The 20,799-nt window shown below is 32.5% G+C and overlaps 3 protein-coding genes and 1 non-coding gene across 6 annotated transcripts; 1 reads left to right on the top strand and 3 right to left on the bottom strand.

Moving 5' to 3' along the window:
* Window positions 1–1,429: 1,429 nt before the first annotated feature.
* Window positions 1,430–4,089, bottom strand: LOC106757343 (DNA-3-methyladenine glycosylase). Of its 2 annotated transcripts, none has more exons than XM_014639986.2 (6): window positions 3,686–4,089; window positions 3,535–3,606; window positions 3,318–3,441; window positions 2,684–2,754; window positions 1,866–1,923; window positions 1,430–1,780 (listed from the first exon to the last, which is right to left on the bottom strand). In XM_014639986.2, the coding sequence occupies exons 1-6, from the start codon at window positions 4,028–4,030 to the stop codon at window positions 1,614–1,616; spliced, it is 837 nt and encodes a 278-aa protein (XP_014495472.1). In that variant the 5' UTR covers window positions 4,031–4,089; the 3' UTR covers window positions 1,430–1,613. The 2 variants fall into 2 exon arrangements, with proteins under 2 accessions (XP_014495472.1, XP_014495474.1); XM_014639988.2 differs by having other exon boundaries at window positions 3,535–3,610; window positions 3,686–3,904.
* Window positions 4,090–4,726: 637 nt separating this feature from the next.
* LOC106757163 (activator of 90 kDa heat shock protein ATPase homolog) lies at window positions 4,727–6,432 on the top strand. The gene is made up of 3 exons (XM_014639771.2): window positions 4,727–5,669; window positions 5,778–5,857; window positions 5,951–6,432. Exons 1-3 carry the CDS (start codon window positions 4,776–4,778, stop codon window positions 6,042–6,044), a joined length of 1,068 nt encoding a protein of 355 aa, XP_014495257.1. The 5' UTR covers window positions 4,727–4,775; the 3' UTR covers window positions 6,045–6,432.
* A 923-nt stretch (window positions 6,433–7,355) lies between these two features.
* On the bottom strand, window positions 7,356–7,437 carry TRNAS-GCU. Its single transcript has one exon. It is a non-coding gene; the product is annotated as a tRNA-Ser (tRNA).
* Window positions 7,438–7,675: 238 nt separating this feature from the next.
* On the bottom strand, window positions 7,676–9,368 carry LOC106757103 (thioredoxin-like 3-1, chloroplastic). 2 transcript variants are annotated; one of them, XM_022779054.1, is made up of 5 exons: window positions 8,796–9,368; window positions 8,625–8,699; window positions 8,272–8,342; window positions 8,158–8,175; window positions 7,676–8,032 (listed from the first exon to the last, which is right to left on the bottom strand). In XM_022779054.1, exons 1-5 carry the CDS (start codon window positions 9,104–9,106, stop codon window positions 7,986–7,988), a joined length of 522 nt encoding a protein of 173 aa, XP_022634775.1. In that variant the 5' UTR covers window positions 9,107–9,368; the 3' UTR covers window positions 7,676–7,985. The 2 variants fall into 2 exon arrangements, with proteins under 2 accessions (XP_022634775.1, XP_014495176.1); XM_014639690.2 differs by having other exon boundaries at window positions 8,276–8,342; window positions 8,796–9,367.
* Between the last annotated feature and the right edge of the window lie 11,431 nt (window positions 9,369–20,799).

Raw genomic sequence — 20,799 nt, 5'->3', positions numbered from 1 at the left:
GAAGTAAATTTTTTTAATCTGTCACATAAATTAAATTCTACATTAATTCTCACAAACTTTACTTTCAAATCCACCTTTATTTTCAAAGTCACTCAAATAAACAATAAAAAAATTACTTTCAAATTAACTCAAATTCACTCGATTACTCTCTCTCAAATCTATTCAAATGAACAAGGCTTAAGTCTTTGTTTGCTTCCATTGATTTCCTTTAGGCAAGGAAGGAACAAGAAGTGAGTGGATCGTCTGAATCAATTGATCTGAAGAAAATTGTGCGGACGGCTTTGTAGGATTTGCAACGAGGACGTCTTTGCTCAAGTGAGGAGCAGAGAGCGAAAAGCCATGTCACATGATATGCAATTACGATTTGCTCCTTCAATGTTTCCATATTTGCAGTTTTTCAAAATTGGCTGTCTTCCCTCGTGATTCGACTCCTAGATTTTTTTTTCTTTTGCCTTGGGAGGTGATGTGTTGCAGGAGAAAAGGGATAAAGGGGCCAAAAATCGATTCTGCAAAAGTATAGAACCATTCTCTTCTCTCTATTAATTTGAGAAAACTGATTGTGTTGTAATATTAAAACCAGATAATCGATTCTCCTCATTTCTCATGGATTCTTGTATATTGGTAATGCTTTGAGAAATATAAAGGAGGATAATCAATTTTCCTCTCTCCTAATCGATTCTCCACCCCTCTGCACATGCTTCTTTATATTGGTACTGCTATTCATTGTTTTGGGAAATATGATTAGAGAATAATCAATTTTCGTTTCTTCGAATTGATTAGAGAATAATCTCGGTTTTATACATGTATAATAATAATAATAATAATAATATTAATAACTCACATTCATTTTAATATAATTAATGCTAATTATATTTTATTATAAATTACTTTTACAACTAAAAACAAAAATGATGATATTTTACTTTTATCCACTAAAATATTTTTTAATCTATCAAATTTACTCTCATTAATTTTCATAAACTTTTATCTCAAATCCCTTCATCATCTTTTCCTTACTCTGAATAACTCCACGTCCATTTCATTTCTTTTTCCAGACAATTCCATGTTCCAATTCAAATACAACCTACGGCTGCTTGACAATCTATGGGAAATACCGATTTCGGTATATATTAAAACAAATGAAATAATACTAGAAAATCATACTCACAAAACAAAAATATAAGTTAAACACATTATAATATTTTGGTTTAAAATTCAAGTATACATCCAAAAGTATATACAATCAATGTCCATTAACAAATTCATACCTAAAACAAAGAGAAAAACGACAAATAATTTACGTTAATTTGTTTACAATTGGTTAAGATATATACAAAATCTTACTTATGTGTCTCTTTTCTTACTAAATGAGTATTTTCATTAATAGTAGTGTGTCAGAAGGATTGTGTCGGAAAGCACTCCTCTTACATATTAGTATAGCTAAAATCAATTTATGTTAGACTTTAGGATAAACATTTGCCATACCTTAAGTAGAGTTCAAAGGTGATGCAGGATCAATCTCCAATCTATTTCTAAGGTGAAAATATATACATAGGAATTTAAGTAATCAGTCAATCATCATGAAACCATTTTCCCTTAAGCAGCTATTTTGACTACAAGGCCGGCCTGAGAGTGTTTTTGGGAGCACTAATCCATGGGGTACCTGCAATGGCAAATCTCCACAATGCATTGACATGCTCTGGTGAAGCATATTGGATACCAACACGTGGACCGACCAATATGTTTTCCGGCTCTGGACCATCTAAGAGTTCTAAACCACCTGCATCACACACTTTTCACTTTTCAAAAAACAAATGGATTCAATTTTACATCTCAGACGCTTCAATTATAACTTGTAAGCTTACCAGCTGTATAGAGAGGATGGTTAGACCATTCTGTCGATAGACCCAATGCCTGACCAACCTAAGATTTGGGAGAACATTCACATTATTCTTATTTAAAAAAAAACAAAAAACTGAGATATTTTAGATGTGCATGGACCCTTCACAAGAAAAGAATTGTCATTCCAAACAATTCTAAAAGTCCTCATAAAAAACATATAAATTGGTCAAGAAAAGGAGCAGAAATAAATAATGAACCCGTTTTCCTCCCACCCTTCTATCCTCTCTAACTTTTCCCTTCTAGCAAGAATATGATAAATAGTAATTCTGCCATGTACCAAAAGGTTGCGCAAATACAAATTAAATTTCACAAATGTTGAACCTTTCTAATCCATCATGTCATGTGAGATTTCTATACACTTAACGGAGCCGAAGCACAGTCTTTTAAAACTTACAGAGTCAGCCTATTTCAGAAATAGCCACAAATTGGAAACAAAACAAGCATGTATAAAATCATAATCCATGAGTATCTACTGAACATTATTAAGGTACAATTTCCATTTCCTTTTTTAATCTCAATGATATTTATCAAGAAAGACAAGTCTGTATTGAGCCAAGAATCCAATCTCAGTTCTCGTATTCTCTTATGATATTCAGAGTTAGCTCTTTCCATCTGCTTTCCACTGTCACGATTACCTTTTCCATTTCGTCATTGCAGGTGAAACACCAGAATGTTAATATCTTTAACTTGACAAGTCAAATGGCAGTGCAAAACTTTTAACCTAAACATCTTTCCTTAAGCATCTAAAATAGGTGAACAGGAGGAAAGGAAAAGAACTAACCTTCCCAGGACCAGTAAGAAGTATAGGTTTCTCAGTTTTCAGACCTCGGCGCTGTTGAATGACATCGAATCCTGTAACATTGTCCAATAGTATAAAATAAATCTATAAATAAATTTATGCAGGCTTAAGTTATAATGAATAAAAGTACAGAATCGACTGAAATGTTAGTGTTACTGATCTGGGAACCGAGAAGGGAAAAAAGAATGATTAACTCACACTAAAACCTTCACCTTTTCAACTGGCCAGCCAGCTCCTTGCTTTAGATTAACAAGAGCGGTTGGACATACATTTTATCCACACCCTTCTATTGATAGTCATGTGTGACACTCAACCAGTCTACAGTTTGTACCCAACCGAAATAAGCCAAAAGAATTTACAAGCTTGTGATGATTTATTCTTTTGCAGGCAACAAGACTTTTTTTTTTTTCAAAGACAACTTGAAGAAAAAACTCCCTATAATAAGTCACTTGAAAGACCAAGAACACCTAATCACAGTTTATCCGTTTATTCACTCATAAACTGAATCGGTACATTAAAATCTAATAAAGTGGCCTTGGAATTACGACACACCAAGCAATAGAATGGTTCATTTCATAGTAACTATAAATAACCTAAATACAGTATTTCACATTACCACTAACTGGAGCACAAGAGCGTATCAAAACAGCAGCGCCAGCTCCTTCCTTATCCGCCACCACATTCAGCATCATGTGAAGACCATAGCAAAGATAAACATAGGCATGCCCACCAGCTCCAAACTACAAAATAGACACAAACACACACCAATCTTACTCTAGACAACCCTAATTAGCATATAGAGATTCAAAGTGAGAATAAAGGTGCAATCTTACAACAGGGGCAGTTCTTGAAGTGACACCAAAACGACCGTGACAAGCCGTGTCGTTTGGTCTATACGCTTCAACCTGTCTGCCATTGATTCCGCGTTAAATCGCAATAAAGCCAAACGACAAAGTTGCATGCTTTGTAATGGGAATAGTATACCTCGGTGATCCGAAGAACGACGTCGTCTCGGCGAAGAAACTTTCCCAGTAAACGTGGGGCAAGGTCCAGGGCATCGATTTGGAAGAAATCGCGTGGCAAGATTTTCATTTCAACGGGAGAAGTGTCTGGTTCCGGTAATGGGTTGGGTTTGACTCGGAGCGAACGCCGAACCGGTTCGGTTTGTTGAACCGGTAACCTGGATTTGGCAACCCGTTTGAAACGCTGGTTGCGCTTCATTACGGTGCCACGGAAACGGAAGGAGGCAAATACGTCAGAGTCAGAAGACGGAGAAGCTGAGTTGCGCTCCAACGGCGTTTTGGTGGGGATGGAGAGTGCCGACGACATGCCGCATATGCCTTTCTTTACTTCTCTATCTCATTCTCTCCTTCTCAAAATAACCATAGTTTTATTTATTTTTTTAAATTATGTGATTAATATCTTCATCAAATTGCAAACATGAAAGAAAAGAGTAAGTTTTTAAATTAGATATATAATAATTTAAAATTATATGTTAAAATTATAGTATGGTCATCATTTTAATTCTAAAATAATTAATAAAGATAATTACGGTGAGATTGTGAAAAAAGATTCTTCTTTAGATTTTGCTCACCTTTTGATCTAACCAAACAATATTTGGACACTAAGTATTCAATCAAATTAATTGTATTGTTTTCAAATTTTTTAGAATTTCGTTTGCTAATCTTAATGTAGTTATTGTTCATCTAACTACAAATATTTGTTATTATTCTTACAAGATGATATTTAATTATATGAAACTAAACCTTTGTCTTCTTTCCACTAGCATTTACATTTTATTTTCATACAAATGTCTAAGAAATATACACTGAAAAGTACATATGGAATAAGAAAAAAATAATATAGAATAAGCAAAATAAAAAGAAAAAACTTAAAAATGAGGTTGAAGTAAAAGTGAAATGTAAAGAAACCCAGCCCAATAGAAGAAGAAACTAGAGCCTTCTATCATCTGATTCTAGACCTTTCCACACTTTTAAGACGTTATATAACCATAACAACAAAAACCCTTATTCTCTAACCATTCAATTACAACAACGCAAAACACGCAATTACAATGGCTCGTTACGGCGAGGGCGACAAACGGTGGATCGTGGAGGACCGCCCCGACGGCACCAACGTCCACAACTGGCACTGGGCGGAGACCAACTGTCTCGAATGGTCCAGAACATTCTTTTCTTCCCTCCTCTCCAACCTCACAATTCTTGACGGCGAAGGGAATCTTTTCATCAAAACCACCTCACTCCGCTCCCTCGACGGTGAGGCCTACATCAACGTCCGCAAGGGAAAGATCATCCCCGGCTACGAGATCAGCCTCACGCTCAATTGGCACGGCGAGGCCAAGGACTCCAACGGAGCTTCGCTTCTCCAAGTCGACGGCGCCGTCGAAATTCCCTACATATCCGACGAGAATGCCGACGAGGATCCCGAGCTCAGAATCACCGTCAACGACGAAGGACCGGTAGGGAAGAGGATCAAGGACGCAATGTTTTCCAAGGGGAAGCCATTGATCTTGGAGAAGGTTAGGGTTTGGGTGCAGAGCATGGCCAGAGGCGGTCCTGTTAAAGACGAATTGGAGAAGAAGCCGGCGCCGTCTCCGTCGCCATCACCGGCGCGGCCGGCGCCGGCTCCGTCGCCGTCACCGCCCACTACGGCTGCGCCGAAGAAGGAAACTTCGACGTCTACGAAGAAGAAGGAGAAGAAGGGAGTGAAGAGTATTAGTATGACTGAGAGGTTCAATTGCAGGGCGAAGGACTTGTATGAGATATTGATGGATGAGAATAGATGGAAGGGTTTCACGCAGAGCAATGCGAGGATTAGTAAAGAGGTTGGTGGTGAGTTTAGCATTTTTGATGGATCGGTGACTGGAACTAATTTGGAGTTGCAGGAGGGTAAGTTAATTGTGCAGAAATGGAGGTTCGGAAGCTGGAACGATGGAGTTCAATCCACAGTAAGTCTTTTGCTTTTTATGTTAACTATTAGAAAAAAAATAAAAAGCCAAATAACTAAATTTCACACAACTTACAGTATGGTAATTCCAATACGTGTGTATTTGCAGGTGAGGCTTGTGTTTGAGGAGCCTGAAACGGGTGTTACGGTTGTGAAGCTGACTCATTCTGATGTGCCTGAAGAGGACAGGTGAATGATTGTGTGCTTGGAATTGGTCTTATGGAAGTTATGTTTTTGTTTGCTTTGATTTTGCTAAGGTGGTTTGGTTTCCGATTGATACAGGTACGGGAATGCAACTGTTGCGGAGAACACCGAAAGGGGGTGGCGGGATCTCATCTTCCAAAGGATACGTGCGGTTTTTGGTTTTGGAATTTGAGAGTTTTGTGATTGTATTCCCTGCATTATTGAGCTAGCTGATTTTCATTTCATATTCATCAGTAAGATTAATGGATAATGTGACATTTATGGATAATGCATCTTCGTTTGTGCAATTACATATCTGGTTTGAGTGTTATCTGAGACTAATGTCAGTTGTCATACGATGAATAAGTTGAAATCTGAGAAGTCACCTTGCTTCAAGTTATACCACACTCGAAATATAGAATTTAGAGACTATTGTTTTCTTGTCATTCCTGATATTATGCAGGCCAAGGAAATTTGATAATTTAGCTATGCTTTCGTGTTAATGTAATGGCAGTTCTGTTTTTTGGTATTTTGGCATTTCGTTTAGCTTGGATAAAGGCGAATCTTGTTTTCTGTGGTAATTGGATATGCAGTTTTAGAACTATGATATAAGCAATACTAAACATTGTTAATCGGCATCAATCATTCTTGGTAATTAGATGATATACTATGAAGGTGATTAGCAGAAGACATTGAGAATTGTGACTTTTTGCCTGCTGTTGGAATGTTGGTACAGAACCTCTGCGGAAGCATATCAGTTAAATCTATGTTTCAAATCTCAATTTGCTCGCTACTTCTGTTTGCCAATACGGAGCTATGCAATTTCTGAATGTTGAATGAATATAATCTCAGTTGATAAAGCGTAATACCGAAGTCTATTTTACTGACACATATAACAGGACAGTTCATTAATATTTAAATGTTAAATTAATTTTAATAATTGTAAAAGTAAAACTTACCTAAGTAACAGTAAAATTTATACCTCGTTGAAAATGAATGCTAAATACCGAAACAACACTGTAATTACTAAAGTATGATTTTCATAATTGAAGCTCCTCAGACTCATTCATGAACATATAATCTTTCGGAATTGGTGTTTGGTATATGCTAGTGTGTTTATAGGGTAAAGAAAATTAAAGAAATATTTGCTTTACAAGAATTATTATTTTACTAGTGCTTTTTGGTTGTTGATAATTATTTTAATTTAAGATAACGATTAAATTTAAATAAATAGTTATTTGAAGGATACAATGAAAAAATAATTATATTAATTTAAAATAAGTAAATTTTAAATAAATGATTATTTATATTTAAAGGGTAAAAATGTGTGTATTGCAAAAAAAGAAATTTCTGTATTAATGGTATAGAGGATTAATTTTTATTTACTATTCTAATATAATCTCAACCTGAAGAAAATATATGTTAATATGTGAATCCATTCACAAAAATTTATGAATTAATTGTTAAAGGAATGTAACACAGAACGAAAGTAAAAGATTTGATTCGTCGCCTGAGAGATTCGAACTCTCGCGGGGAAACCCCATGTACTTAGCAGGCACACGCCTTAACCACTCGGCCAAAGCGACTTTGTTGAAAGATTATTCTTATTGTGGTAGTTCACCATTGGCATTCAATCACCTAATCTTTGTAGTTGAAACTAAGAACCAAAACCAGATTCAGCTCCAAATCCACCTCTTGTAAGTAAATAAAAAGCCAATTATTAAAACATGAATTGTTAGCAATCATCACAATCAACTACATGTACAAGGTAATTGTTAATGTGCTTCCCTCATAACTCCATTTCTAATAGTATTTTTCTGTCACTAATAGAAAACAATTGTAAGTTTTTAACTTAGTATTAATCCTCTAATAGGTGAGTGGGAGGGACAAACACTGAGCATCTTCTTTTCCCAGTTAAATTTCTTTCAGCTATGGTACAGAATTCCATTAATATATATAACCTACAACTACATGCAGTTGCCAACATACAAAAAGTATTAACAAGAAAGATATATAAATTAGAAGATCAGTCTCTTCAGTTGTAACTTTGTTGTCTCTTGTTTTTCTGAGGAAACAGAATAATCATAAGAACTTTTGGATCATTTCTCTGACTTCTTCAGTAACTAGCCAGGCCTTATGGCCTCCAATCACTTCTGCCTTCATCTCTCCATCTTTCCACAGCTGCAAACAATTCATGTTTTCTCTTTTATTTTCCTATGTATATCCAAATCATCTTTTTCCAGTCACAAAAATTACTTTCTTTTAATGTTATCACATACAAAAATTAACTTAATGAGAGAACGCACCTGAATTGTTGGCATTTTCTGTATATTGCAGAACAGAAAAAACAACAGTCAAAATGAGCACACAACATCGTGTAACATCCTTTTACTGAAATTATTAAGAATGAAGATCCATACTTACAGATATGTTGCCTCTCTTGACTAGAGTCTGGGGTACTTTATTCACATCCACGTAATAAAATTTGACTCTGAAACATGCAAGGATGAGAAAACAAACGAATGAGTAGCAACATTAATTTGCTTTGGATTAACAAGACAGGATGGATTCATAGACAGTCCCTTCAAATGTCATATATTTTGTGTATAATGTTCGGACAATTGAGAGCAATAAACTTCTATTTAGCTGAGTCTAGTGTTCACTTCAAATGTTATATGCAGCTATACAGAACTGATATCAGATTAACATAGTTTTGACTTAAAGGAAAATATTAAGAGTCATCTAACTGAAGAAGACACAATGAGTAGTTTACTTGTTGAGATATTCAGCTGCTAATTTTTCCAACTTGGGCTTCAAATAGATGCATTTCCGACACCAAGTAGCCATCCTGCATTACAAAAATAAAACAACATATATATCCTCAAAACTACTGCATAATTTACTTTTACTTGAGAGAATAACACAAGTTGTTGAGAGTAGGAACCAATCAATGAGGATAGGTTGTGAGTTGTCGTGGGCAAGAAGAAGAATTTGATCGAGGTGGTCGGAATCAGTGATTTCTTCCATCTCAACTTGACTTGGTCTTGACAAATCTGGCCACATCGCTTCCACGCGAAAATTTCTCCCTTTCATCTTCCTTTCTCTCTTTCTGCTTCCAACCCATATGTTCTCACACCCACCACTCCTGTGACAAAACAGATACCCTCTCCCACTCACCAAGCACTGTGCCCACTGTTCATCTCTCTGATAAACCTCTCCGTAAACAAACTGTGAACACGCCCCTATTACAGACATACCCTTTTGCACTCCAAGCTTTGATCTTTACAACGCACAAGCCGATCAAGAAAATGGTCTTCTTTATTACTAAGGGAAAAGGAACACTATCATTCTACCTGGTTTCTTAGGGGTTGCTGATCTGGGATTCTGTGAAGCTGTTTTGGTGAAATTCAATAAATAGCGTTTAGTTTTAATAAAGAAAAAGTTCAGAAAATGGCGCAACGCAAGAGGGAGGCTTATCCTGAAAGACATGTAAAGAATTTTTGGCCCAAGCATTTCGGATAAAGCTCCAATCTTTATTTTATAAGGCATTTCAATGGGGGGAATTTTTCCTTTTATATTACTATTTGTGAAATTAAGTCGGACACTGATGAAAATAAATTTTGGTGAGAATTCTGGTTTTGGTTTATCACGTTATAAAATGCCAACCTTTTTACTAAATCTAACTTTTGTTAGTTTATTTTGGAAAAAACAACGTAGGAGTGGCGTAAGAATATTCTTAATTGATTTTTAGTTAATGTTTAAAAGAAGTAATATAATAAGTTATAATTTTATTTTTGCTCTATGAAATAGCACTATATGTTATAGATGTTTATTACCACAGATTGTATTATAAATATTTTTGGAAAGATTTATTCGGAAGAAATTTTAGCTCTCTGGAAAGTTCATTTTATAATAATAAATTGCATTTTTTTTGTAATAATTTTTATGTAAGTTTTAAATGCCATACAAAATTACCTTTATGGAGAGTGTTAATTCATTCATAGTATTTTCAATTTTGTGAGGGTGAGTTTGAAGATGTTGATTTCATTTTGGTACATGAAGTAGAGATCCAACTCTATAATTGAAACTTATTATTAAGCTTCAGTTTGATTTTCATAATGAATTTTGAAATGAATTTGAAGAGAAAGAGAGGTGGAAGTAGAGTTGTGAAAACGGATAATCCGGCTTGACCCGACTCGGTCTACTATGGGTTGGTCACTTAGTGAGTCAACTCAACCCAACTCATTTATTAGCGAATCAGAAAAATATGAACCCGGCTCGACCCACCACGGGTTGGTGAGTAAACGAGTTGACTAGCCCATTTAATTACAATTATTTTTAAATAAAAAAATTACAAACTTTCTATATTTAAATTTAAACAAATTTCACTCCCAAAAAATGATATTAAACTGAAGACAATTCAAAATAATAATAAAAAGTACAATATAATCCAATGTCATAAAAAAACAAACACAAAAAACATACAAAAGACCCACTCCTTGAAGAATTTCAATGAAAAAGTGAGAGTGACAGCACCGTAAATGAGAGCAAGTTCCGTGAGTGATTTGTGAGAGTATATGTTACTTTTTTTGTATACACGGTGAATGAAGAGAGTATTTTATTTTTTAGGGTTTCATAAATAAAATAATAAATTAAAAAAATAAAATTAAGTAGGTAGGTTGGCGGGCCAACTCAGCCCACCACGTGTTCAACCCGCATAAATCTTACCGCATAAAAAAAATTCAATTTTTTCAAATCCAACTCGGCCCGAACTCGTGATGAGCCGGGTTGACTCGTTGATTGAAACCATTTTCACAGTTCTAGGTGGAAGTGTAGTTGTTTAGATTATAAAAAAGATAAAAGAGAAAGATATATGAAATGAAAGTTAATTAATAACGTGATAGATGAGATAGATTAAAAAATTAATAGAAATGAAACTTTATGGTTTTATCATCGAATATAAAAGTGATTTAAAATAAAATAATATTACAAAATATGTTAGAATGAAATGTAATATATTTTTTAAAATAAAAAATTGAAATGAATGAAATTATACTAAATTAAAATAAAGTGTTGACAATTAATTTAAATAAAATTAAGTATTAATTTGAATTAAGGTCGCACACGATGTTTTAATATAGTTAATTGTATTTAATGGGTATTTCAAAAGAATGTAGGAGCGTAGAAAGAAAGTATAAGTAGCAGAAAGTAATTAGTTTCCTTCCTGGTAAGAAATTGGGCCTGTAGAATTGCTACGAATGGGCTTCTATTGCATAACAGTTTCCCACTAATGTGGAACTGCCATGTATTATAAATATACAACTACCGATAATTTAGTCAAAAAGAAATAAGAGATTAAACATTAAATTATTATATAGAACGATACAAGATTATGAAGATGCAAAATTTAGAGATGACTAAAATTTAATGATAAATAAACATTTGAATTGAAGATTCTAAACTCTGACATTTTATTATATGAATATATTTATGCTAACTTAACTTATCTGGAATAGTGTGAGTTTAGAGATTATGTGTAATGACAATCAATCTAATAGAATCTGAAGATTGTTTTGGGATTACATTGATAGCCAAGTGCACAATTATTTAGTAGCTTCAAATATTGACTGATGTCGTTTGATTAGTTGACATGTTATTGAAGTTTTTAAGATGTTTCAAATCATCATACAATAAATAATAGACTGTTAAAATACTCATTAAGTTAAGATAGTTTAATATATATATATTAAACAGTATTAGTGATATCATTTGAATCCTTAATAAAATAAAAACAAATCACAGCAGTGGTCCTTCTGTCTGTCTTAGCATTGTATTGCAATTCAATGATTGCAATAAGCTTATCGCTCTTAATACGTAATTATAATAAAATAAAACTTATTTTGAGACAAAATAATTTCAAACTTATGATTAGCTGTTATTAAGATATCGAAATCATAGTACATAAAAGAAAATTAAGTAAAAAAAGTGTTTGAGAGGAATCTAAGAACTAAAGCAGTTGAAAAAGCTAAAGACATGGCCACCTCTGAGAAGAAGTTTCTCCAAAGATACCCTAATTGGCTCTTTTTCAACCTTTGTAAGTCTTTTCTTTCCTTATTTACAATACCCTAGGCCTTAAATAGGAAGATGTTAGGAATATTCAAGAAATTATTTTTATTTTGCTATTTAGAATACTTATTTTAGGATTAAATATACTTTGATTTCATAACTTTAATAAAAATTAGAATTAGTAGCTTTCTCAAAACTTTAATTTAATTTACTCTTTTAATTTTAAAAACACATAAATTTAATTATTTTAATTAAATTTTTTTAATTTATTTAATATTTTAAATGTGTTTTATAATAATATTTGAATTATTTTATTATTTAATATATTTATCATATTAATTGATAAATGTATTTAGAATATTAAATAAATATAACAAAATTTAATTAAAAAAATTAAATTCATGTATTTAAAGTTAAGAAATTAAATTGTGTAACATCCCATTTTTAATAGTAAAATACTACTAAAATGAATATTACATATATGATAAATTAATTACTATAAGAAACAAACCTATGAAAGACCAAATCTACACTTATAGAATCGTCCGACTTCTCTACTGAATTCCCTCGACCACCTATCGCTGAAGTAACTAAAACAATTGTCTCCCTAAGCTCACACCAATTGGGTGATCATCGCAAAAGAGAAAACATACAAAGACAGTCAAACACAACAACAAAGGTAAGCTAGATATCAAAGAATTCATATTATCAAATGGCGTATAAATATACATATGAGCATTTATATAAAACAATCAATCCACTCATCCTATCATATTATACCATAAAATAAAGAAGTATTCTAGCTCCCCTTACCTCAGATTCACAGTACAGCTCACTGGAACCCTCTAAATAGTGCCTCGCACACCGATGAACTCAACAGGACCTACAAATAACCATTTGGTGTTCAAGAACAGCTCTTAATACCAAATTTGAGCTAGAAGATGGAGAAAAGGAACTAATAACCACATGCATGACAGAATCGTTGCATGCTCACAACCCTAAAAGCATGGAGAAAGAGAAGAATGACTTACCGGCTAAAGGACGAGAAACTAATCGGATGGTTGCGAAGCTCTCTAAAACTGTGGTTGCCTGTGCACCACCTAATCGAAAATCTAACGACTCAATAAAAAGATATGGTAGAGAAAAGGTAAAGAACTTGAGGAGCTGAGTTCTAGAGAGAGATAGTAAGAGTAGGCTAATGAAACAGATTGTTCAAAACCTGTTTATATTATAAGAAATCTGGTTCCATTAGTCTAATGTAGTAATCCTCTCTTTTAAATCCCAATTTTCAGGTTCTCACATTCTCCCACATATAAAAAATTTTCGACCTCGAAAATTCACTTATCAGATAGAAGGAACACCCTACTCTCATTGCATTCTCTAGTGCAACCACCTATTTTGAGTAAGATACTAGTCCCCAACGACCTTACTAACATGAAAAATCATGCCTATGTGTTAAAATGCTCTAGTGTTCAATAGTGTAGATTGATTTAGCCATTATTCTCAAAACAAATCTGAACTCTTACACCTCAGCTATTGAAAATCTTTCCTTCGCACAACCAACCCTATTGTGTCTGCCACACCGATAACCACTTATCAATCCTTTGCTACTTCCTAAAATTCTCTTCTAAAACTTCTGCTAGCCTTCAATTCAGATCAACCCTTGACTGGCACCCATTTACCTTCTCTTGTTTCTTCTAAGAACCACCATACCACTGACTTGATCGCTACCACTTCTGGTTTAACTACCAACTGTTACGCTCTTGATCACCTACAACCACACTCGTTCTGAGGGCTTCATATTGCCTTCCTGATCTCCACTCTTGAGTAGCGTAGTTTTCAACTATACTACTCTCTTACCGAATTAAATCTTTATAGTCTAAGGGTTTTGGTTGACGTTCTACAACAAGTGTTGAATTTTTTATAACTTGGAAAAGTGGAATTTACTTTGGAGTGGGGTCTTACACAACACTGATGTCAATAATCTCTTTATAGGTGATTCCTTTTAAAGTTGTGTAGTGCAAGAAGAAGATAGAAGTTAAAAAAATAAAAACATATCTAATAATTTATTTTTATGAATGAATTTTAAATTTAACTCAATTTTTATAAAAATAATTAATAAGAAAATGTTAATCGATATAATATTTTTAATCCTGTTTCCCATGTACAAATAAATATATATATATATATATATATATATATATATATATATATAAAATTAAACATTAATAAATGATTCAATATCAATTTAATAAGTAATATTGGAATAAAAACAAACTTTATTAAAATAAAACTTTTGAAAAAGTACGATAGTATCTTAAAAAATTAAACTAAATTTAATTTAATGAACTAGTTTGTGAAAAGGTAATTGGTAAGTTTGCTTAAAAAGGAAGAACAGAAATAATAGTAATATTCTGCATGCTTGCTGGAACTCACAAGCATGTGATGTTCTTCTGTCTCTTACAAATAATATAGGTCGGTCGATCGATCCTTCTTCCTTTATTTCATAATGATTATAAAAAAATAGGTGTTATGGTGTTTTTATTTTACATTTATTATGATAATAAAAAAAAGTATAAATATATTATAATATATATTTATTTCACCTTGTTGGAAAGAAGGAATGGTGGGAAAGAAAGTGGTTGGGACACGTATCATCATGTCATGTCTAATGGTGGAGTCCAGTTGGCTGTTGCCTTTTCTCAACCACATTAAATAACTCTTTTTATAAATATTTCTAAGAAACTTATTTATTTAAGTAAAAAATCAAATATAAATATGAAGAAGTAATATTACAACATTTTAATAAGTCAGATTTCATATGTTTATCACAAAGTATTTTTAAATTAGAGATCTTACACGTCTCTAATTTATCATTAATAATGCCACTCTACCAGATCTTTAACTCTTATTTTTTTTATAGGTTTTATTCTTTAAATATATTTAAAACTGTGTCTCAATATTATGTATGTATTAATTGTTATATATATATATATATATATATATATATATATTATTAAAAATATTAAATATGTTTAGTTTTTGAATTTTGATACAAAATTAGTTTGATTAAAACCTAACATAAATCTTTTAACGTTAAATTTTTTCAAATATTAAACATGTTTTTTAATTAACATTAATATATTAATCAAACGGATCAAATATATGAGTTACTTAAATATTTAAATAAAATAATTTTGATATATAAAATAAATTTAATATAATTAAATTAAAAAATTATATTTATTTATTTTTAAATTTTAGAAACTAAAATATATTAAAAAATATTAATAAAAACAGATTTTAATTTTACGTGAAAATTAATAAATTATTTTTTTAATCTTTATCAAAATACTTTAAATACAACTATTAGTAATATTATCTATAATATCGTTGGCAAAATTTGTTTTTCAATTTTTTATTTTGGACAAAACTTATCTTTCGCGAATTCGCATAGATTATGTTAATTTTGTGTATGTTTCCAGATTTGCATAAGATAGCGCGTGTGCACACATTTCATTCAGAGAAAAAAAAATGCTTATAGAATAAAAACTAATTTGCAACATAAAACAAGTGAAAAGTATATCACAAAGAGATAATTTGTAAAATTTAGAGTTGTCAAAATGGGTAATCCGATTAGATCCGATTCGACTCACTACGGGTTGGTCACTTAGTGAGTCAATCCAACCCGGCTTATTTATTAGCGAGTTAGAAAAATCTGAATCCGGCTCGACCCACCACGGGTTGATAAGTAAACGGGTTAGCTCACTAGCCCATTTAATTACAATTTTTTTAAATAAAAAAAATTATAAACTTTCTATATTCAAATTTAAACCAATTTCATTCTCAAAAAATGATGTTAAATAATAATAAAACATACAATATAATCCAAATGTCATCCAAAAACAAACACAAAAAAAAACATACAAATGAGATAAGTGAGAAAACAAAAATGTGGAGAAAAGAGAAGAAAAAAGGAAGGGTGTTTTACCTGCTCCTTGAAGAATTTCAGTGAAGAAATGAGAGTGACAACACCGTAAATGAGAGCAAGTTCCATGAGAGTGATTTATGAGAACAAATGTTACTTTTTTGGTATACATAATGAGTGAAAAAAGTATTTTATTTTGTAGTATTTCTTAAATAAAATAATAAATAAAGAAAATAAAAATAGGTAGGTGGGTTGGCAGGTCAACCCTGCCCACCAAGGAATTTGAATTTTGTGTATCAATAAGTGAGTACTTGTCACTAGTAAGAAAAGGAAATATGTTTTCATAAAATACTACATTCCTTGATATAAAAATTTCCCTTAAGTTGAAATCTAACAAAAGGTAGCCTTTCGCTCCTTTTTTAAAACCAAGTAAAACACATTTTCTTGCATGAGGCTGAAAATTTGTTCTATGAGCTTGAAGAGTTGAAGCATAGCAAAGTGAGTCAAAAACTCGTAAGTAATGTCAGGTTTAACATTGTGTAACAGCTGAGATGGAGAAAAATATGCCAAAACTTTGGAAGGTAAAATATTAATGAGTTGCACAACATAATGAACAACAAAAGACTAGAAAATTATGGGCAAATGGGATTGAAACATTAAAGATCTAGCAACATTGAGAATGTGTTGATGTTTTCTCTCAACAACTCCATTTTGTAGAGGTGTTTCAACACAAGATAATTGATGTTGTATCCCTTTTTATCTATAAAAATCTGTCATTGCAAACTCATTACCATTATCTGCTCTAACAATTTTTACATCAATGCCAAATTGAGTTTTGATATAAGAAATAAAGCCAATAAGTTGTGATCTTGTATCATACTTACTTGCCATCAATTTAATCCATGTGAATCTAGACATATAATCCACTATAGTTAAGAAATATTTGAAACCATCAATAGAAGAAGTACAATATGGCCGCCAAATATCGACATGAATTAAATCAAAAGGAGCTTTTGAAACAGTAGTACTTAATTGAAAAGGCAATTTTCTTTGCTTAGAATNGTGACAAGTATCACAATGAGTGTATTTTGTATAAGGTAAAGTGGCATACACGGTGCGTAATTTGGTATAATAAGAAGAAGAAGGATGCCCTAGTCTAGAGTGTCAAATATCTATAGAGTCAAGTCTTATAGTAGAACAAGCAATAAAATTCTCAGGAAAAATAGCAGTTGGTGAAACAAGGGGTGTGGATGCAGGAACTATCATGGCATACAAGCCATCTCTTTCTTCAGCTTTCCCAATCATTTGTAGGGTTAACTTGTCTTGTATTTCACATGAAAATTCAGAAATGATAATATTACAAGATAGAGATTTAGTTAACTTTGTGACCGAAATAAGATTGACTAAAAAATTAGGAACAAACAAGACATTATGTAAGGTAAGGTGTGAGCCAAGAGAAACTGTGCCAGAAAAATGAGCAAATGAAGAGTTCTTGTTGGGTAGAGAAATTGCAATTGGTGAGATTCAATGATAAGAAATAAAATGAGACAAAGAACTGGATATATGATCAGTAGCACATGTATCTAGAATCCATTGGGGAAAGATATTACCTTGATCCTGAGAAGAAGTGGAAACATTATGAGAACTCACTAGACCGGTAGAATGTGTGATTGGGGCATTAAATTGAGCAAGAAGTGCCAATAGACCATGAATTTGCTCTTGATAAAGTCCTAAAGTTGAGGAATGTGACTGCGCCTGAGAATTATTAGAAGAAACAACTGCAGAAGCCATTTAATTTCACAATCTCAAATTGAACAAAACTTTCACAACCCAAATCTCCAAATACTCCTCCAGATTCCTCAAAAATCAATCTAGGGCTACGAGGGATTAAAGCACCCAATTGTTTCTCATTGAAATCGAAAGCCAAGAACGAGAGGTTGCGGAAGATCTTGGTAGTAAGAGAATTGGTTGTGGAAGAACGTGATATACAATGTTATGAAAAAAGAAAGGATGAAAATTATGTATCTTATTATTTCATAATAAAAAGATAGTACAATTGATATATATAATTATTTAGAGCAATATAAAAATAGAATATAAATATAAAAACAGAATATAAATATATGAACATAAATGCTGAGATATGAACGGAAAACAAATTAAATCCAATAAAAAAATTATTCATATTATTATTCTCTAATACTCTAAAAAAAAATTATAAAAGTTAACTAGATTCATAAAACATTTCGGAAAATTCTAAATGTGTTTTTTTAACTGTTTTTCTCTCCTCTTAGACTTTTTTTATGTATCCTTTTTGTCTTTTTTTTTTTTTTTAAAATGTTTTCTCATTCTTTCTTCAGTGATTATAAGAACATAAGATCTTCAAAAGTGTACCATATGGACCAGACGGACCAAACGTAGACGTCTGGATGAGATCCCAACAGGTAGGGACCGAACGCGACGGACAGTTCCACTAGTGTCGACGGTCCTAGAAAACCCCATCTCGAGGACAATGACTTTCACAACAAGAGTTTTTCACGAATATCTGCATTGCTGCTAAGACTTCCGAGATCGCAAGGCTCCATGAGAGCGACGCGGTTAGAGTTATTCTGTAGACCGACCGCTCGGAACGGACGGGCCGCCATTCGAACCATGGTTAAAACGAAGGAAACATTAAAGTTAAATTAAGGTAAAACGTGATTAGCAACGATGGGCCAACTATTGGGCCGTGATTAAGATTTGACTGATCCAAGGTCCATGACAAAAACTATAAATATAGGTCAAAGTTGAAAGATAGTTGATAATATTGAATGCTCATTTATTCCTAGTATTTACTCTCTTTCTATCTCTACTCTTTGCTCACTTGTTGACTTGAGCGTCGGAATGCCTATGACAAGTACCCAGTCAGTCTGGATAGGAGGAACACCCATATCGAACAAGCGGAATCGGGAGTAACGACAGTCGGAGACGGGAAATCGATTGGACGTTGGAAGAAATTGTGTAAGAACAAGCGGATAATCACACAACCGGAAAAAAAAAGAAAAAAACTTTATATGAAAATATTTATTTAGAATATTTAATGATTATAATATAATTTTAAGTCTAATAACAATATTAGACATTTTATAAAATTATTTTATAGCTACATGAATCAAAATCAGGTTAAAATGATATAACATTATCGAGTAAATTGTGTAGGCTTTTATATTTTGAATATCAATGTTTTTTGGTTAATCCTCACATGGTCGTTAAGTTGCATGTGTTTATATATGGTGATTTTATTCTTTAGTATATTATTTATTTTTAAAAAGGGAACAATGTCGTTTGATATTGTCGGCACTGGTGTTGCATTAAGGGTTTTTTACATTAACTATTTGTATAAATTCCTAAAAGAAAAGGAATGAAGGTAAGAGAGAACTTGATAGCAAAAGTTAACTTAGAGGAAGAGTAAAAGTTGAGGTTATCGGAATCGGTGGCGGCGCTTCATAGCGGTGACGGTGGTTTGGAACTCGACGGTGGCGCTCTCCTATGGCACTTTCTCTACAAGCTCGCATGTCCATTCCTTTCTCATCTTTCTCTTTTACTTTCCTTCCAGATCTCACACACACCAATAACAACTGTTGAAACCGACCAAGAATTTATGATGTAGGTAAACTACAACATCACCAGGAATTCAGTCTGGCACAACGAGTTCATCTATCATAATGATCAATTATCATTCAAATAAATCATATTAAGACATGTATATTTAATGGCCACAGGAAGTAGTATATGGGGGATATAGGAAAGAGAAAAAACAATCATTTCGAACAGGATCCTAGATTTCAAATTGTTTTTCCCAACATTAATCTTGGTTTTTTCCTTTTTCCAACAGTACCTCGAAGAAAACATGTGCCTACTTGAAACTGCTAAAACTATAATGAAAGTTGGGGTACTTCCCAAGAATTTGTTAGATCAAAGTCTTGTTTTTCGAGTATATATATATTTATACCCTTCTTCTGCATCCATCTGATGAAAGAAAGAAATTAAACAATCAATGCAATTTATTCAAAGATGCCCTAAAATTCACTAGTTCGGTCTGATTGATTTGATTATATTCGTTTTGACCCTTACGTTAACCTAACATATTGAAAAAAGATTAAATTTCAAAGCACATCTCATTTATTCCGTAGAAAAAAAAGCTTGAATATTTTTTTTATATATGCTAGGGTTCAACAGGAGAAATGAATTGTACGTGCGGCATGTGTTAAAGAAGATAGGTAGGTGTAGAGAGATTGAACAGTGGTCTCAATGGTGCACTTTGGAGGTGGATTTGACAAAAAAGAATTGCATGGAGTGAAGAAACTACAGAAGTGCACTACAAAGGGTGATGATGACAGAGTAGGAATTGAAATTGATGGTGATTTGGTTGGGCATGCATGACCTAAAGTTGGGACAGTTGCAGCATAATGTTTCAGTCGGTGGAGAGAAGTTTGGTCCTTGAAGGAAAATGATATTTTAACACCAATTTTTTACATTATTTTGACACTGCACACGTGTTAAAATGTGATTGGACGATTTCAAATTAAAAAAAGACTGAGACAAAGACATATTTGAAAGAGAAAAACTAAAGTTTTTTTTTAATTTGAAATCGTCTAACCACATTTTAACATGTGTGTAATGTCAAAATGGTGTCAAAAAATTAGTATTAAATCATTTTCCTGAATTTAATGAGGCATTAGGCCAATTAACCACCAGCATTTGAGATTTTCACACTTATTTTTACACACTTTTGACATATAACTTTTTTAAAATTAATTTTGAATAATTATTTTTAAGTCGCTTGACGTTGCTTCTGTAAACACAAAGATTGTGTGAAAAATTCTCTTTACTTAATTCGAATAACAGACTATAGGCTTTATAGTCTTACATTATAAAAGAAAAACAGATTTTGCATCCACTAACGTGAATAGTT

The sequence above is a fragment of the Vigna radiata genome, chromosome 3, assembly GCF_000741045.1.
Source record: "Vigna radiata var. radiata cultivar VC1973A chromosome 3, Vradiata_ver6, whole genome shotgun sequence".
NCBI lineage: Eukaryota > Viridiplantae > Streptophyta > Magnoliopsida > Fabales > Fabaceae > Vigna > Vigna radiata.
Note: the sequence above shows the minus strand (reverse complement) of the source record. Positions and strands in the feature narration are given on the sequence as shown.

Excerpts from the sequence above, each read along its gene's own strand:
- LOC106757343 (XM_014639986.2), bottom strand. The coding sequence starts at position 4,030 with ATGTCGTCGGCACTCTCCATCCCCACCAAAACGCCGTTGGAGCGCAAC. Across the intron at positions 3,607-3,685 it reads TCGTTCTTCGGATCACCGAG|GTTGAAGCGTATAGACCAAA; the intron begins GTATACTATTCC and ends AATGGCAGACAG. Across the intron at positions 1,924-2,683 it reads TTCTTACTGGTCCTGGGAAG|GTTGGTCAGGCATTGGGTCT; the intron begins GTTAGTTCTTTT and ends CCCAAATCTTAG.
- LOC106757163 (XM_014639771.2), top strand. The coding sequence starts at position 4,776 with ATGGCTCGTTACGGCGAGGGCGACAAACGGTGGATCGTGGAGGACCGC. Across the intron at positions 5,670-5,777 it reads ACGATGGAGTTCAATCCACA|GTGAGGCTTGTGTTTGAGGA; the intron begins GTAAGTCTTTTG and ends GTGTATTTGCAG. Across the intron at positions 5,858-5,950 it reads GATGTGCCTGAAGAGGACAG|GTACGGGAATGCAACTGTTG; the intron begins GTGAATGATTGT and ends CGATTGATACAG.
- LOC106757103 (XM_014639690.2), bottom strand. The coding sequence starts at position 9,106 with ATGTCTGTAATAGGGGCGTGTTCACAGTTTGTTTACGGAGAGGTTTAT. Across the intron at positions 8,700-8,795 it reads CAACCTATCCTCATTGATTG|GATGGCTACTTGGTGTCGGA; the intron begins GTTCCTACTCTC and ends TTTGTAATGCAG. Across the intron at positions 8,343-8,624 it reads GCAGCTGAATATCTCAACAA|AGTCAAATTTTATTACGTGG; the intron begins GTAAACTACTCA and ends TGCATGTTTCAG.